Raw genomic sequence first — 16,630 nt, forward strand, 5'->3', positions numbered from 1 at the left:
GCACCAAGCCAGTGGTGCGCGTCGCCAGCCCGGCCCGGCCTGTTCCTGCTCCTCGCACCAAGCCAGTGGTGCGCGTCGCCAGCCCGGCCCGGCCTGTTCCTGCTCCTCGCACCAAGCCAGTGGTGCGCGTCGCCAGCCCGGCCCGGCCTGTTCCTGCTCCTTAAACCAAGCCAGTGGTGCGCGTCGCCAGCCCGGCCCGGCCTGTTCCTACTCCTCGCACCAAGCCAGTGGTGCGCGTCGCCAGTCCGGTCCGGCCCATGCCTGCTCCTCGCACCAGACCAGTGGTGCGTTTGTCCAGTCCGGCACGGCCCGTGCCCGTTCCACCGGTGCCTGGTCCGGCACCGGTCAGCGGCTCCACTCCGGAGCCAGAGCAGTTCGCTCCACCGGTGCCTGATCCAGTTCCGGTAAGCTGTTCCACTCCGGAGCCAGAGCAGTTCACTCCACCGGTGCCTGATCCAGATCCGGTCAGCTGCTCCACTCCGGAGCCAGAGCAGTCCGCTCCACCGGTGCCTGATCCAGCTCCGGTCAGCTGCGCCACTCCGGAGCCAGAGCAATCCGCTCCACCGGGGTCCAGTCCAGCTCCGGTCAGCGGCTCCACTCCGGAGCCAGAGCAGTCCGCTCCACCGGTGCCTGATCCAGCTCCGGTCAGCGGCTCCACTCCGGAGCCAGAGCAGTCCGCTCCACCGGTGCTTAGTCCAGCTCCGGTCAGCGGCTCCAGTCCAGACCATGACGTCAGCCCCTCTCCAGGTTCGGGGTCTCCCACACCAGGGTCTAGACAGGGCTTGGTACTTCGTGGGAGGAAGGAGAGGGGAAGCAGCACGCCGAGGTCCAGACCAGACCAGGGGCGCAACAGGGAGGCGGAGAGTAAGAGGTCGTCACGCCCAGAGCCGGATCCGCCTCCGAGCCGGAATGCCCACCCGGCCCCTACCCTGTTATGTTTATGTTGCGCGGTCGGAGTTCGCACCTTTGGGGGTACTGTCACGCCCTGACTCAGGGGACGCTTATATGTTGAGTCAGGGTGTATATATTCCTTGTTGTGCTTTGTCTATGTGGGGTATTCTAGTATGTATATTTCTATGTTGGCCAGTGTGGTTCCCAATCAGAGGCAGCTGTCGCTCGTTGTCTCTGATTGGGGACCATACTTAAGCAGCCTATTGGCACTGTGTAGTTGTGGGATCTTGTTCCGTGTGAGGTTTGTTGTGTGTACCTTAGGACGTCACGTGTCGTTGGTTTATTGTTTTGTCGTTGTGTTTATTCGTTAAATAAACATGTATGCATATCACGCTGCGCCTTGGTCTGACCCGTCTGTAAACGAACGTGACATCGGAGGCTGTCCACGAATAGCCGTACCAGAGGAGAACCTGCCAGTTCCCCCAGCATCTGCAGCAGGAACCCCCCCAGGAACCCCCCCAGGAACCCCCCCAGTGGAAGAACCCATGTGAGAGGACTTAAGACACCATGCAGATCTACAGAACTATGAAGCTCCTACAGTCATGTAGGGTGATCCAAACATATATAGGTGGTAATTGGGAACATATACAACGTGTGGACCTTTCTGTTCTTTTTATATACTATATTAGCCCAGCTAATTTACATTTAAACTCAGTTTAAGTGAAATAATCTGTCTGTAAATAATTGTTGGAAAAATTACTTGTGTCATGCATGTCCTAACCGACTTTCCAAAACTATAGTTTGTTAACAAGACATTTGTGGAGTGGTTGAAAAACCTAAGTGTATGTAAACTTCTGACTTCAACTGTACTTGCATGTTTTCTTGTAATGAGCTGTAAATGAAAATATAAATAAATGCCAGCAAAGAGAAAGTTTGTCCCGAGTTTTGATTCTACACTACATTACATTTAATGCGACCTTTCACAGAACTGACAAGAGAAAATGGTTTTGGTTTTCATTTATTTTCAATTAATGCTGAACTATGTGAACTTGCCTAAAACATGTGCAAGTCTGTGTGCATTATTTGGAAGTGTAACCGAGGGAAAAACAGAACAACACCGACCCTCTGCTTTCTGACCGCAGAGGAAATAGCTATCAGTAGATGTGAAGGAGAGGAAGTCATGTGGCCAGGCGGATTTATTTGAGTTCATTAAAGACCTGACACATGAGAGAGAGAAAGCTCAGAATACTTTAGATGCCGTTGGGGTTTTTCTGTGTGAAAGTGACAACCCAATCATGGCAACACGCAGCATTTCAGGCTGGTTTCTCCTCTGTCTACTTTCAGGTAAGTGATGCTCGATAGTAAATAAGTAAATGAATAGGATTTACAAAATATATTTTTTTCAGTTCTACTCAGTACTTCCTTTTCTCTCATTTTTTTAGCCAGTGAATGCAGTCACGTCATTGGTATTGAGGGTCAGAATATCACTCTGCCATTTAAATATGATGCCAAATCTCATGGTCTACAATACATATGCTGGGGGAAAGGAATCATACCGAGTACTGGTGGTTGTAACAATGAAATCATCTCAACTGATGGACCTGAAGTGACAAGTAGATCTTCAGTCAGGTATCAGTTATTGGGTGAGCTGAAGACGGGGGATGTCTCTCTAACCATCTCCAATACCACAGAGAAAGACTCTGGAATTTATGGATGTCGAGTGCAATACCCTGGATGGTTCAATGATGAGAAATATAACGTCAGGTTGACCATTGAGAAAGGTAAAGAATACACAACATGCCAGGATATAGCTTGATGCTTTACTGATGAGAATTGTGAGCCTACTAAGGAATAGTATGATTTCACAGCATGTATATACTTGTTCAAGCAGTTAGTATTCTATTGCTGTCTGATTTCAGCACCTGTCCCAACGACATTCCAGACATCTGCCAATGTGACCATAACCCCACAGATCATTGACAACCACACACACGGTATGGTACACAGCATACAGAATAACATGGTGTCAGTCCATAGAAGTCTTATTTTCATATAAAAAAAAAATGTTTTTGCAGTATTATTCTTACGTGTGAAAACATACTTTTACTTCCTCACTGTGTAGGTCATGTGACCACAATATCTACTGAGTATTCGTACACATCCACGCTACATTACAGCAAATCAGAATCAGTAAGCGTGACAAACACACCGCAATTCCCGCAAAAATATGATACACTGCTGTGAGATGCCATTTTAACTGATGTGAATCTGTGATGTCTACAGGAGACGGGAGGTCACAAGCTGGCTGTGATCCTGGTGTCCATTCTGCTGGTTCTGACAGGTGTGGGGATTGTGTGTGTACTTGTCACGAGTAAGTACACACCATCTGTACCTCTGCCTGTGTAATAAGAACTAATTCTCTCGATTAACATCTCGCTGATGTAATTGCAGGAAAGCGATGGGAAAAAATTGCCACGGTACTCCAAATGTAAGTAGGATACGTCATGACTACTATACCTCTTCCAACTGACAGAGTAGATGAATCGCCACAGTATGCCAAGAGAATGACTGAGCCACTGTGCGATATCTCTCGATGGGACATGCAGGCCTAATTAGCAAAACTGTTAGGTGTATGGTAACTGTCTGTGAGGTAATACTGTAATTATGACTAATGAGACCCAAGACCACAATAGATTGAGGAAGCGACCCAAGACCACAACACACTGAGGAAGTGAAGCAATAATGAGGTTTTAGTGGCTGGAATAGTGGAGAACAAATGGAGGGTTACTCAGTAGCAGTGCAAATAACACGGTACAGCTACATGGACACTCAATCATTATGGTACTTTTTAATGGTAAGTTTACAAACATATATTATGATAAATAGAATTGAAACTTGTATCTCATTATGGTAAATGGTGAAATAAGTATAGCCAGTTATAATTGTAATAGCTTAGCAGATAATAAGAAAAGACTATCAGTATTTACCTGCTAAAAGGTAGATTATTTTAAGTATGTTAGTGGACCATAAACAGATTTGGCTCATTAATCTATACGGTCCAAATAATGATGATCCACACTTCTATTAAATTATTTATAATGATTTATCAAGCCTACAAGCAATACAAGACTCTATTATTATGGTGGGAGATTATAATACGGTTTTAAATACCTCAATGGAACGTAAAGGAAATCACACTACAAACTATCACCCTCATGCACTTAAGGAAATCACGAATATCATGGATATATTGGAACTAGCGGATATATGGAGGTTTAAATATCCTGACCTAGTGAGGTATACCTGGCGGAGCCTCAATCAAGCTGGTCGTCTTGACTACTTTCTTAAGTCATTCTCGCTGGCACCAAAAGTTTAAAAAGTGTTGATAGAGGTCAGAATGCGGTCAGACCATCAAATAATTGGCATATATATTACTCTTAATCAACTCCTATTGGATGACAACTTGTTTTTAACCAGGACAGAATAATTTATAACTGACTTTTTCCGACTTATTGTATGGGACACTTTTAAATGTGCCTTTAGAGGCCATGCAATTCAATACCCATCTTTAAAACAAAAGCAATTTAGGTCAAAAGAGTTCATACTAACAAAGGAAATAGAAGGTCAAACAGAACAGATAGATGGCAATAAAAACTGTACCACATAGGCACAGAATAAGTTAGAGGAAAAACAAAAAGAAATGGAGGAACTTACTCAAGAAAGATCAAGTGTAATATATGATAAAAAATAAAGTGAACTGGATGGAATATGGGGAAAAATGCACCAAATTATTTATTTATCTTCAACATAGAAATACTACCAAAAATAATTTACTGAAACTTACAAATGAGTCACCCATGATTCAGCAAACTATATTTTGAAAGAGGAAGCAAAGTACTTTAAGCATATGTTTTCGTTTCAGTGTCCATCTCAACTAACCAAAGTTAATTGTAAGGAATTATTTTCTATTAATAAAGTAAAATTAACAGCTGTGCAGAAAGACTCATGTGAAGGCCAAATTACAGAGGAGGAACTTCTTGATGCAATTAAAGCCTTTAAGTCCGGGAAAACTCCAGGGCTGGATGGCATACCAGTTGAGGTATATCAAACCTTTTCTGATGTACTCAGAGGACCGTTATTAGCATGTTTTAACCACTCCTATAAAAATTCTAGATGATCAGATACTCAACAAGAAGGTCTGATGTCCTTATTACTGAAACAGGACCCAAGTGGTAAATATAAAGATCCAGTCCATATCACTGTTTTAAAACAAGCCATAGAAAGTTGGTTGCAATTTCAGTTTAATCCAACAGAAAAGTCAGAACAAATATTACAACAAATGTTATAGTTAAACTCAAATATACTAATTGATTAAAAAAACACTATTTTTGGAAAGAATGTTTAAAAACGGTATAGTCTATCATAAATAGGAATGGTGGAGTTCTGTCACATTTGCAGCTAACAAAGATATATGGAAATGTCTGCTCTACCCAAAATTACAACCAACTAATTGCAGTATTACCGCATAAATGGAAGAGGCAAGTGGAAGGGGGAGAAAGTAAGGAACTTGTCTGTCGGCCCTGCATTAAAGACCAAACTTTGGTTAAAGAAAATTGTGATTAATAAAAAAGTATACAAGTTTCATTTAAGAACCAAAACATTGACAGCTGTGCCATATAGATTGCAAAATAGTTGGGAAGAGATTTTTGATGTACTGATTCCATGGCACATGGTTTATGAACTGATACACAAAACCACGCCGGATTCAAAACTTAGAGTTTTTCAATTTAAATTATTATACAGAATTCTTGCAACCAATATAATGGTAAATGTATGGGGGATACAACCATCCCAGCTCTGCAGATTTTGCTTGTTTTTGGTCACAGGTTCAGGAATGGCTTAAGAATTTGTTCTTAACTGACTTGCCTAGTTAAATAAAGGTTATATATCAAAAATAAAATAAAAGATTTGCAACATTTACCTGGAGCTCTGCAAATAGCACTGCTGGGTGATTTGAAAAGTCATAGTCAATGGATCAATAATATAATAATACTCTTAGCAAAAATGTTTATCTTTAATTTACAATCTGTAGAAACTATGAGAATAGAAAGGTTCCGAACATTTGTGAAACATCACAGCACAGTTGAAAAATATATGGCCAATACAAATCAAAACTGGATGGTGTTCAGAGATAGATGGGAGGGGTTGAGGGTAGCTGAACGATGGGACTAAAAACAAACAAAAGATAACTATTATAAAATATACTGTGTCCATAAAATGTATATAGTATGTATAAACTGGAAGTAGAAGCCTAAGTGTTGTTGTCCATTAGTTCTTGAAATGTTCCATATTGACTGACCTTCATGTCTTAAAGTAATGATGGACTGTCATTTCTCTTTGCTTATTTGAGCTGTTCTTGCCATAATATGGACTTGGTCTTTTACCAAATAGGGCTATCTTCTGTATATCCCCCCTACCTTGTCACAACACAACTGATTGTCTCAAACGCATTAAGAAGGAAATAAATTCCACAAATTAACTTTTAACAAGGCACACCTGTTAATTGAAATGCATTCCAGGTGACTACCTCATGAAGCTGGTTGAGAGAATGCCAAGAGTGTGCAAAGCTGTCATCAAGGCAAACGGTGGCTACTTTGAAGAATCTCAAATCTCAAATATATTTTTATTTGTTTAACACTTTTTTGTTTACTACATGATTCCATATGTGTTATTTCATAGTTTTGATGTCTTCACTATTATTCTACAATGTAGTAAACTTGAATGAGTAGGTGTGTCCAAACCTTTGACTGGTACTGTATATATTTACAAAAATATATATCTGGGGGATTGGAAATGATGCAGACAATTACATTGATGGAAGTCACAATCTATATGCGATATTAAAGCTGATCTACCCCCTAAAAATCTAATTAAAAACACAATAGGGCTTCTACATGCTGTGTGCTGTCGGTGTCGTTAAGAAATCTGACTTGAGATTATGTGACTGGCCAATATGGCATCGCTTTGCCTTTTAGAATCTAATACACAACACGTGTACAGTATTCTCACAAGTAGGCCTAAATTATCCTAAATAAATCAAATCAATACAAACTTTATTTGCCATGTCAGCTTTTACGCCAACACGCCAAAACTTTTCTCAGCATAAATTCAACTGGATTGGAAAAACCCACTAGAGTGAAACTAAGCAATATAATGCAGAAGGAGAATACAGTATGTCAAGCCACAGCATGCATGTCTCTCTTAGCTTTGCATTTATTGGTCTTTCCTTTATCAGACCACAGCACTCTGGCGGCTCGGTCCTGTACATAAACTCAGTGTCCAGCTTGGCACTGCACACTCGAGAGACGGCCGTAGAGAACGTCTATCAAATAGAGGACAACGAGAGAGAGAACTACGAGGAACTGCCCTGACGAAGCATGGACACTTCACCACCACGCTCATGCTGTTGACACTGTGCAGTGTGCATAGTGCAGTGGCTCTGTGTTACAAGCCTGAGGCTGACTTATAGGCCAATGATTCAGTTGGACAAGACAAACGTTACTACAGAATCAGTAGTGTTCTGCTGATAAGTGAAGCAACACAGTTGATTTGTTATTGAAAGGTTTGTTTGATGAAAAGGGCTTACTAATATGGCTCCCTGTGTGTATTCAGCACTAACAATGTATGTTTCAATTGATTACGATGACTGGATTATTTTTGATGTAATAGCCTAAAAGCGACAAAAAAAATATCATCAGCTTTAATGCCTGATGCAATGAAAAGCAGTAACTTTGCAGAAAGTGAGATATCGCTTCCTGAATGAGCTGTTTCTATCCTCGTCACCATGACATTTAGCTACACCCATCTGCAACATCCCCCAGGCATACAAAGGCAGCTAAGTTGAAAAGTCTCACATAATCACAGCATTATTCAGAAATGGTGTTCTTTACCCAACTTTGCGGTGTTACTGTCTCGTTCAAACCCAACCTGTTGCATGACAATAAAAACTCTAACTTGAAACTCTAATGTGTCTAATTATTCATTGGCTACACGTTGTTGTTCCACTAATACATTGTTATGAAGTACTAAAAGCCTAACATCATCAATTTAAGGATTTTGGGCACTGGCCAGTCGAGCCAGTACTAGCCTTGGGCTACGGGCTAGCTTTTAAAAATGTACACACTGTGTACCCTGGGAGATGAGCCTCCTAACTAATCAATGCAGTTTGTTTACGCTGGAAAATGCAGATGAAAATTACATCAACAATGGGCCTTTTCTCTGCTCCCAGCCCTGCCATGGGAGGAGGTTAGCAGAGGGGTCACAGCGGCTCTGGCTGTCCTGCCTGGAGATGTCACAAGCAGTGGCCCCCCGAGAACACAGCTGCCCATTCAGATGTCCTGTCTCTGCGCCACCCTGCCCGCGCCCAGCACACACCCTCCACTCCTACACACTGGATATACAGGATGGCTGCTAGTTCTGGACCGTCTTTTCTGCGTTGGATCCTCGTCCTCCTAACGGTTTCAGGCAAGGAAACGTTATCTAAAACAGCACAAATAATTGGAGTTTAGGCTGTTGAATGATTGGGTACATGGGTGTAGTTTCAGTTGGATGCCCCGCCCTATAATCTGACTAACACCACAGAAAGGATAAAACAGCCTCACTCTTTATGTGTCCTTTGTTAACCACTAGAGTGACACAGCTCTCCAACGGCTTTGTTCTAGACAGGTTGGCAGCTTTGGCCTTGGCTGAAGGTGCACGGTCTGCAGCTAAATTGAGTAGGCCTAACTGTTCAACGTTAGACATGCCAGTTTTCATACAATAATGTGTTTATACTTTGAGTTATTTGGCATGGCTGTGTATTAGTTTTTCCCACCTACATAGGCCAACTGTTTAGAAGACTACCATACTTTTACTTTAATTATAGCAACCGCATTGAGGGGCATGGCAAGCTACAAAATATAACGTTAGCTCTTTGATCAAAACTTGAGGCAACATTTTGAAAGGTACGTAGTCGAAATGGATGTTGTTAACATGTGTATGGAACTCGGGAATTCGGAAATAGCTTTGTCATACCTGCGTTTCTTTCCCCCGCTCAACAGCCAGGTGTTCGGTGTCAGCGTTCAAGGTGATGGAAGGTGCTACTGCGACATTGTCCTGTCAATATTCAGTGAGCCGTTTGGGTTTGAGCCGCGTGTGCTGGGGACGAGAATGTGGCACGTTCTGGTGCAACAACATCCTCGCGCAGACAGACAAACATGGCGTCATCTCCAAGGCGTCGGACAGGTACAGACTGACAGGTGATGTCCTCGCGGGAGAAATGGATTTGGGAATTCTCGATGTCAAGCGGACAGACAGTGGCCCATACTGCTGCAGAGTGGCCATAGATGGCATTTTCAACGACAAAAAAATCATTCAAAACTTAAGGGTCATGAAAGGTAATTTGTGGCAAGATATAATTTATTTTCACTACTTTACACTCTTGGGCAACCATGGGAATCGATGAACTAGTCTTTATAGCATTATGGTCCACAAAAACACGCAGGCCCTATTTTCTGTATAGCACGTAATGAACTCAGAACAGGCCTATAATGCAATTCACTCTCCCAAAATGTATATTTTGAATTTGTGAATTGTTTTCTTAGCTCCAGTGACCGTTTTGACAACTAGCACCGCTGTACATGTCACCGACGCCCCTCCTGCCACAGGTGAGTAGGCATATTATAAAGAAAGAGGTGAACTCATGGGATCCTGATGTGTGTGAGATGCATATTTCCTATCAAAGATGATATTGATATAAAATAAATATAATTTCAGCATTAATCTCAAGTGGACCCTAGAGGTACCTAGGCCTGGCCTCCTAGACTCTTGGGTTGAGTTGAAGGTCATGATGATGATTCATGTGTGGTTATGAATAGAGAAATCCTACCGAGATGGGAATGAAAGTGACCTATTTCAGCATGTACCCTTCATTCACACATCAGCGCTATGACATCAATGATCAAACTCCCTGGAACTCGCCTCACAAAGTTCCAGGATGTAACACTAATCAAATGGAGAAAATTGTGCCTTACAAACTTTCACTTGTAATCAGAGGGTATATTCATTACAAAACCACACAACATCGCAAACTACTTTAATTAATATTTTACAGGCAAAGTTGAGGAATGCCATGAGTCCGACTGATGGCTCCATGTCATATACCCTTATAAAAGGCTGTATCATGAAGGAGAGGCATGTTGGAATTTCACCAATTAGAAAGGGAAGAGGTTGAAAGGATGCTGTTGTCTCTTTCGGATGACAAGTCACCTGGTACAGATCATCTTGACGCCAAATTGCTTAGAGTTACAGCTAACCAAATACAGTGCTATGAAAAAGTATTTGCCCCCTTTCTAATTTTCTCTACTTTTGCATATTTGTGATACTGAATGTTATCAGATCTTCAACCAAAACCTAATATTAGATAAAGGGAACATAAGTGAACAAATAACACAACAATTGCATATTTATTTCATAAACAAAGTTATGGAACACCCAATTCCCCTGTGTGAAAAAGTAATTGCCCCCTTACACTCAAAACTGGTTGTACCACCTTTAGCTGCAATGACTCCAACCAAATGCTTCCTGTAGTTGTTGATCAGTCTCTCACGACGACATGGTTCCAGTAATGCCTGGCGAAAACCAAACTCTGCATTCCACAGTAAGAACATCATACCAAAGGTCAAGCATGGTGGTGGTGGTGTGATGGTTTGGGGATGCTTTGCTGCCTCAGGACCTGCACGACTTGTCTTAATAGAAGGAACCATGAATTCTGCTCTGTATCAGAGAATTCTACAGGAGAATGTCAGACCATCCGCCTGTGAGCTGAAGCTGAAGCGCAGCTGGGTCATGCAGCAAGACAATGATCCAAAACACACAATCAAGTCTACATGAAAATTGCTAAAAAGCAACAAATTGGAAGTTTTGGAATGGCCTAGTCAAAGTCCAGAACTAATCCCAATTGAGATGTTGTGGCAGGACTTGAAACGAGCTGTTCATGCTTGAAAACCCACACATCACTGAGTTAAAGCAGTTCTGCATGGAAGAATGGGCCAACATTTCTCCACAGCGACGTGAGAAACTGATCAACAACTACAGGAAGCATTTGGTTGGAGTCATTGCAGCTAAAGGTGGCACAACCAGTTTTGAGTGTAAGGGGGCAATTACTTTTTCACATAGGGGAATTGGGTGTTGCATAACTTTGTTTATGAAATAAATACGTAATTGTTGTGTTATTTGTTCACTTATGTTCCCTTTATCTAATATTAGGTTTTAGTTGAAGATCTGATAACATTCAGTATCACAAATATGCAAAAGTAGAGAAAATTAGAAAGGGGGCAAATACTTTTTCATAGCACTGTCTCTACCCCAATCTGCTTGATGTATGGGGTGTGCCCAGAAGTCTGGAAAGAGTCAAAGGTTATTCCACTACCAAAGGATAAAAAATCTGCATTCACTGGTCGTAATAGTTGTCTTATAAGCTTGCTGCCTGTGTTAAGTAAATTATTGGAAATAGTAGTATCTGTACAAATCAAGGATTATTTCTCATGTAATGGTCTGATAACGGGTTTCCAGCATGCAGACGAAGAAGGACGTTCTACGAGTACAGCCTTAGCACAAATGACAGATGATTGGTTGAAGAGTATGGATGACAGGAAGTTAGTTGGTGCGGTGTTGCTAGATTTCAGTGCTGCTTTTGATGTAATTGATCATGAACTGTTACTAGGTAAACTCTGCAGCTCTATCCTGGATGGAAAGCTATCTATCCAGGAGAAGGCAAAAGGTGTTATTTTAATGGTAGCTTTTCAAACAGTAAAGATATACACTGTGGTGTTCCTCAAGGAAGCTGCCTAGGCCCACTTCTCTACTCTATCTTTACTAGTGATTTACCTTCAGTAATGAACAAAGCAAGAGTGGTAATAATGTATGCGGATGACTCTACAATGTATAGCGCAGCATCAAAATGTAATGAGTTAACAGATGTACTGAGTAGTGAACTAAGAATGGCGTCTGAGTGGGTTGATATGAATAAATTGTATTGTATTTGGTTCAAGATATATGCCTGCTGATGATCCCCAATTGAATTTGTTGATGAATAGAACGCATGTAGAGCAAGTGGGAAAAAAAATGAAACTACTAGGCGTCATGTTGGACGGAGCTTTATCATGGTCAGAACACAGAGATAATATTGTTATTAAGATGGGTAAGGGAATTGCTGTTACAAGAAAATGTTCAGAGTATATAGCATCTAGCACTCTGAATCAGGTGATTCAATCCGTGGTCCTCTCACACCTAGAGTGCTGTCCAGTTACAGTGGGGAAAAAAAGTATTTAGTCAGCCACCAATTGTGCAAGTTCTCCCACTTAAAAAGATGAGAGAGGCCTGCAATTTTCATCATAGGTACACGCCAACTATGACAGACAAAATGAGGAAAAAAATTCCAGAAAATCACATTGTAGAATTTTTAATGAATTTATTTGCAAATTATGGTGGAAAATAAGTATTTGGTCAATAACAAAAGTTTCTCAATACTTTGTTATATACCCTTTGTTGGCAATGACACAGGTCAAACATTTTCTGTAAGTCTTCACAAGGTTTTCACACACTGTTGCTGGTATTTTGGCCCATTCCTCCATGCAGATCTCCTCTAGAGCAGTGATGTTTTGGGGCTGTCGCTGGGCAACACGGACTTTCAACTCCCTCCAAAGATTTTCTATGGGGTTGAGATCTGGAGACTGGCTAGGCCACTCCAGGACCTTGAAATGCTTCTTACGAAGCCACTCCTTCGTTGCCCGGGCGGTGTGTTTGGGATCATTGTCATGCTGAAAGACCCAGCCACGATTCATCTTCAATGCCCTTGCTGATGGAAGGAGGTTTTCACTCAAAATCTCACGATACATGGCCCTATTCATTCTTTCCTTTACACGGATCAGTCGTCCTGGTCCCTTTGCAGAAAAACAGCTCCAAAGCATGATGTTTCCACCCCCATGCTTCACAGTAGGTATGGTGTATTCTTTGGATGCAACTCAGCATTCTTTGTCCTCCAAACACGACGAGTTGAGTTTTTACCAAAAAGTTATATTTTGGTTTCATCTGACCATATGACATTCTCCTAATCCTCTTCTGGATCATCCAAATGCACTCTAGCAAACTTCAGACGGGCCTGGACATGTACTGGCTTAAGCAGGGGGACACGTCTCGCACTGCAGGATTTGAGTCCCTGGCGGCGTAGTGTGTTACTGATGGTAGGCTTTGTTACTTTGGTCCCAGCTCTCTGCAGGTCATTCACTAGGTCCCCCCGTGTGGTTCTGGGATTTTGCTCACCGTTCTTGTGATCATTTTGACCCCACGGGGTGAGATCTTGCGTGGAGCCCCAGATCGAGGGAGATTATCAGTGGTCTTGTATGTCTTCCATTTCCTAATAATTGCTCCCACAGTTGATTTCTTCAAACCAAGCTGCTTACCTATTGCAGATTCAGTCTTCCCAGCCTGGTGCAGGTCTACAATTTTGTTTCTGGTGTCCTTTGACAGCTCTTTAGTCTTGGCCATAGTGGAGTTTGGAGTGTGACTGTTTGAGGTTGTGGACAGGTGTATTTTATACTGATAACAAGTTCAAACAGGTGCCATTAATACAGGTAACGAGTGGAGGACAGAGGAGCCTCTTAAAGAAGAAGTTACAGGTCTGTGAGAGCCAGAAATATTGCTTGTTTGTAGGTGACCAAATACTTATTTTCCACCATAATTTGCAAATAAATTCATTAAAAATCCTACAATGTGATTTTCTGGATTTTTTTTCCTCATTTTGTCTGTCATAGTTGACGTGTACCTATGATGAAAATTACAGACCGCTCTCATCTTTTTAAGTGGGAGAACTTGCACAATTGGTAGCTGACTAAATACTTTTTTCCCCCACTGTATATGGTCATCTGCAGCAAAGAAATACATAATAAAGCTCAAAATCGCTCAAAACAGGGCTGCCAGATTAGCTCTTCATTGTTCTATCTGTACGAATATTTTCCAAATGCATCAGAATCTCTCATGGCTTCATGTTGATAACAGATTACTATCCAGTCTTCTGATTTTCTTTAGGTTATATATATATATATTTTAAACCACTGTATTTTTCAGACCAGTTAGTACATACAGGCAACACGCACAACCACCAAACAAGACAGGTAAATTCAGGGCATCTAAGACAACCCAAGCCAAGGACAAATCGCCTTAAATCTACAGTTTTATATAGAGCCATAGCTGAATGGAAATCTTTACCAATCCATATTTCTCAGGCAAAAAGTAAATCCACCTTCAAGAAAAAAACAAGAAAAAAAACATCTAATGCAATAGACCATATGAATGGACAGGAAACAGAAAGCATCAACTGAATGTTAAATGTGTTACCTGTCAGGTATTTTAATTGTCTGTATTGTCTACTTGTTAAATGTTTGTAAAGTCTTCATTTGTAATTGTTTGTAATGTCTTATTAATTGGTGTTGAACCCCAGGAAGATTAGCTAACGTTACGGCGCTAGCTAATGGGGATCCTAATAAAAATTCACAAATTCACTTTCAAAATGAGGACACCCCTCTCAGAGAATAGTTTCAGACCAAGATTCTAACTCATTTTCTATTTAATCACAAAGAGCCTCAAACATACTAAACATGTTTTCTATGCAGTATTATCTTGAATCGCATTATGCTGCTCAGTGCAGTGCAGTCCTCAGTGTATTTCATTGGGAACAACAAACAAAGGGATGGGGCAAGTGTTGAAATTACAGCTTTAATTTCCATAGAATGAAGCAGCAGTGGTTGATGTCTCAAGGGTGATTCAATGTCAGAATTTCCTGTCAAGTGAAGGGTGGGAGATGACTTGCTTGCGCCATCTTTCTCTCTTTGTAGACCACTGGAGAGCCGTTGAATCATCACATCTAGCCATTCCAAGACAGAACACCAGTGTTTTCCCTTCAGGGACACTTGTGAGTATTTTATATACTACTGTATAGTAACGCCACTGACATATAACCAAACTTCACTCACCCTTAACTCAGCTATATGAGAGACTAACGAATCCCTCCAAGAGTTTAACCCCTCCCCTTCTGTCTGTGCTCTGTAACCAGGTGGAGGACCCTCTTCCCAGCCTCTCTCTCCAGATCAACGTCCCAGTGCTCTCTCTCTCCCTCAGTCTGCTCCTACTTATAGTGGGGGCATTGGTCATACTGGGGTTCAAACGTATGTAACACAAACTTACATCCTCTGTCGAAAAGCCCAGTGTGGCAATGTTCACTTATCCAGACGTCTTACTGTGTTGTGATATGTTTGCCCATTTTTAAAGGTTTATTACCACTAACTTATTAAGAGTAAGCATTTCATTTTACTGTGTACAATGTTCTGAATATGCTGTATCCTCCTGTGCATGTGACAAATAAACGTTGATTTGAGTTGATTTCAACTATTTATTTTCTTCTCAGGAGGGATTCACAGAAGAGCTTTAAAGACAGGCTGGTAAGCAAACAAACACAGAAGCATGACAGGCTGGTAAACATTTATTGAACACAAAACGTAAACGTTTACGTAGACAAATTTGACATGTAAACGAACAAGAATGTACAAGCTACAATTAGGCCAATTACTTATCGTTGATGAGGAATGATCAAATGCGTGATGATGTTGTGTCGCTCTAGTTTGTCAGCCAAGGAGCCGCCCCACATCATCTATGAGATCCGCATGAGGAGACCCGTGGAGGAGAACATCTATACTCTGGATTAGGGAGGAGTGGCTGGAGCACTTTCTCTGGTTACGTCCTAAATGGCACCCTATTCCCTATATAGTGCACTACTTTTTTGACCAGGGACCAGGGAAATAGGGAATAGGGTGCCTTTTGGGACGCATCCACTGTGACACACAGACATCAGTCTGGCTGTCCTCACTATCAATGTTATCAGCCATCTATTGGACGGATCACTGTTGCCTGACACCTGCCTCACAATGATCACCTATCTCAAAGGCTCTACTTTTACTTATGGTGTCTATGGGGGGATTTTCTCCCTATGTCAAATGTATTCACTTTTTTTATATATTGTTATTGTGTAGTTGTGGGATTTGTTTTTTTAGATGCACAGTATTGGATGTTATCACAAGCAGTCTAACTTATGCCTCTTTCTAATAAAAAACTACATAAAAGTAAATCCAACCAGTCGTTTTGTTCATGATTTAACATTTTAGGCACAACTGAATGCATTCAACCGAAATGTGTCTTCCACATTTAACCCAACCCCTCTGAATCAAAGAGGTGAGGGGGCTGCCTTAATCGACGTCATCGGCGCCCGGGGAGCAGTTGTTGTTGGGGGTTTACTGCCTTGCTCAAGGGCAGAACGGCAGATTTTCCCACCTTGGCAGATTTTTCTCTGGGATTCGAACCAGCGACCTTTCGGTTACTGGCCCAAAGCGCTTAATTGTTAGGCTACCTGCCACCCCTATTAATATTTATAGAGGCTGTTCCCCTGTGAAAACAGAGTACGAAGATCCTTTAGTTGTCTCTTTTACAATAACGGCAGAAGCATAATTAATATATGAGAGAGGGGAACGGGATGAATGCTAAATTCTCCTGCCAAATTCTTATTCAGAGCCACTTATTTTAATGATAAATCAATGGTCTCCTTTAGGAGTTTTATGCATGGTTTATGATGACAGTGGTAGTAAATTCTTGA

The 16,630-nt window shown here is 41.6% G+C and overlaps 2 protein-coding genes across 2 annotated transcripts; both read left to right on the forward strand.

Annotated features, from left to right (window-relative positions):
• Nucleotides 1-2,103: 2,103 nt before the first annotated feature.
• On the forward strand, nt 2,104-7,917 carry LOC121580148 (T-cell immunoglobulin and mucin domain-containing protein 4). The gene is made up of 7 exons (XM_041895205.2): nt 2,104-2,235; nt 2,334-2,672; nt 2,811-2,885; nt 3,014-3,081; nt 3,175-3,262; nt 3,343-3,379; nt 7,187-7,917. The coding sequence occupies exons 1-7, from the start codon at nt 2,187-2,189 to the stop codon at nt 7,320-7,322; spliced, it is 792 nt and encodes a 263-aa protein (XP_041751139.1). The 5' UTR covers nt 2,104-2,186; the 3' UTR covers nt 7,323-7,917.
• A 322-nt stretch (nt 7,918-8,239) lies between these two features.
• Nucleotides 8,240-16,108, forward strand: timd4 (T cell immunoglobulin and mucin domain containing 4). Its single transcript, XM_041895207.2, has 7 exons — nt 8,240-8,415; nt 8,991-9,326; nt 9,534-9,596; nt 14,823-14,899; nt 15,041-15,152; nt 15,392-15,425; nt 15,605-16,108. Exons 1-7 carry the CDS (start codon nt 8,355-8,357, stop codon nt 15,687-15,689), a joined length of 768 nt encoding a protein of 255 aa, XP_041751141.1. The 5' UTR covers nt 8,240-8,354; the 3' UTR covers nt 15,690-16,108.
• The last annotated feature ends 522 nt before the right edge of the window (nt 16,109-16,630 follow it).

The sequence above is a fragment of the Coregonus clupeaformis genome, chromosome 13, assembly GCF_020615455.1.
Source record: "Coregonus clupeaformis isolate EN_2021a chromosome 13, ASM2061545v1, whole genome shotgun sequence".
Taxonomy (NCBI): domain Eukaryota; kingdom Metazoa; phylum Chordata; class Actinopteri; order Salmoniformes; family Salmonidae; genus Coregonus; species Coregonus clupeaformis.

Coding starts and splice junctions, on each gene's coding strand:
- timd4 (XM_041895207.2), top strand. CDS start 8,355: ATGGCTGCTAGTTCTGGACCGTCTTTTCTGCGTTGGATCCTCGTCCTC. Junction 8,416..8,990: donor CGTCCTCCTAACGGTTTCAG/GCAAGGAAACGT, acceptor CCCGCTCAACAG/CCAGGTGTTCGGTGTCAGCG. Junction 15,153..15,391: donor GGTCATACTGGGGTTCAAAC/GTATGTAACACA, acceptor TTTTCTTCTCAG/GAGGGATTCACAGAAGAGCT.
- LOC121580148 (XM_041895205.2), top strand. CDS start 2,187: ATGGCAACACGCAGCATTTCAGGCTGGTTTCTCCTCTGTCTACTTTCA. Junction 2,236..2,333: donor TCTCCTCTGTCTACTTTCAG/GTAAGTGATGCT, acceptor TCATTTTTTTAG/CCAGTGAATGCAGTCACGTC. Junction 2,886..3,013: donor CATTGACAACCACACACACG/GTATGGTACACA, acceptor CTCACTGTGTAG/GTCATGTGACCACAATATCT.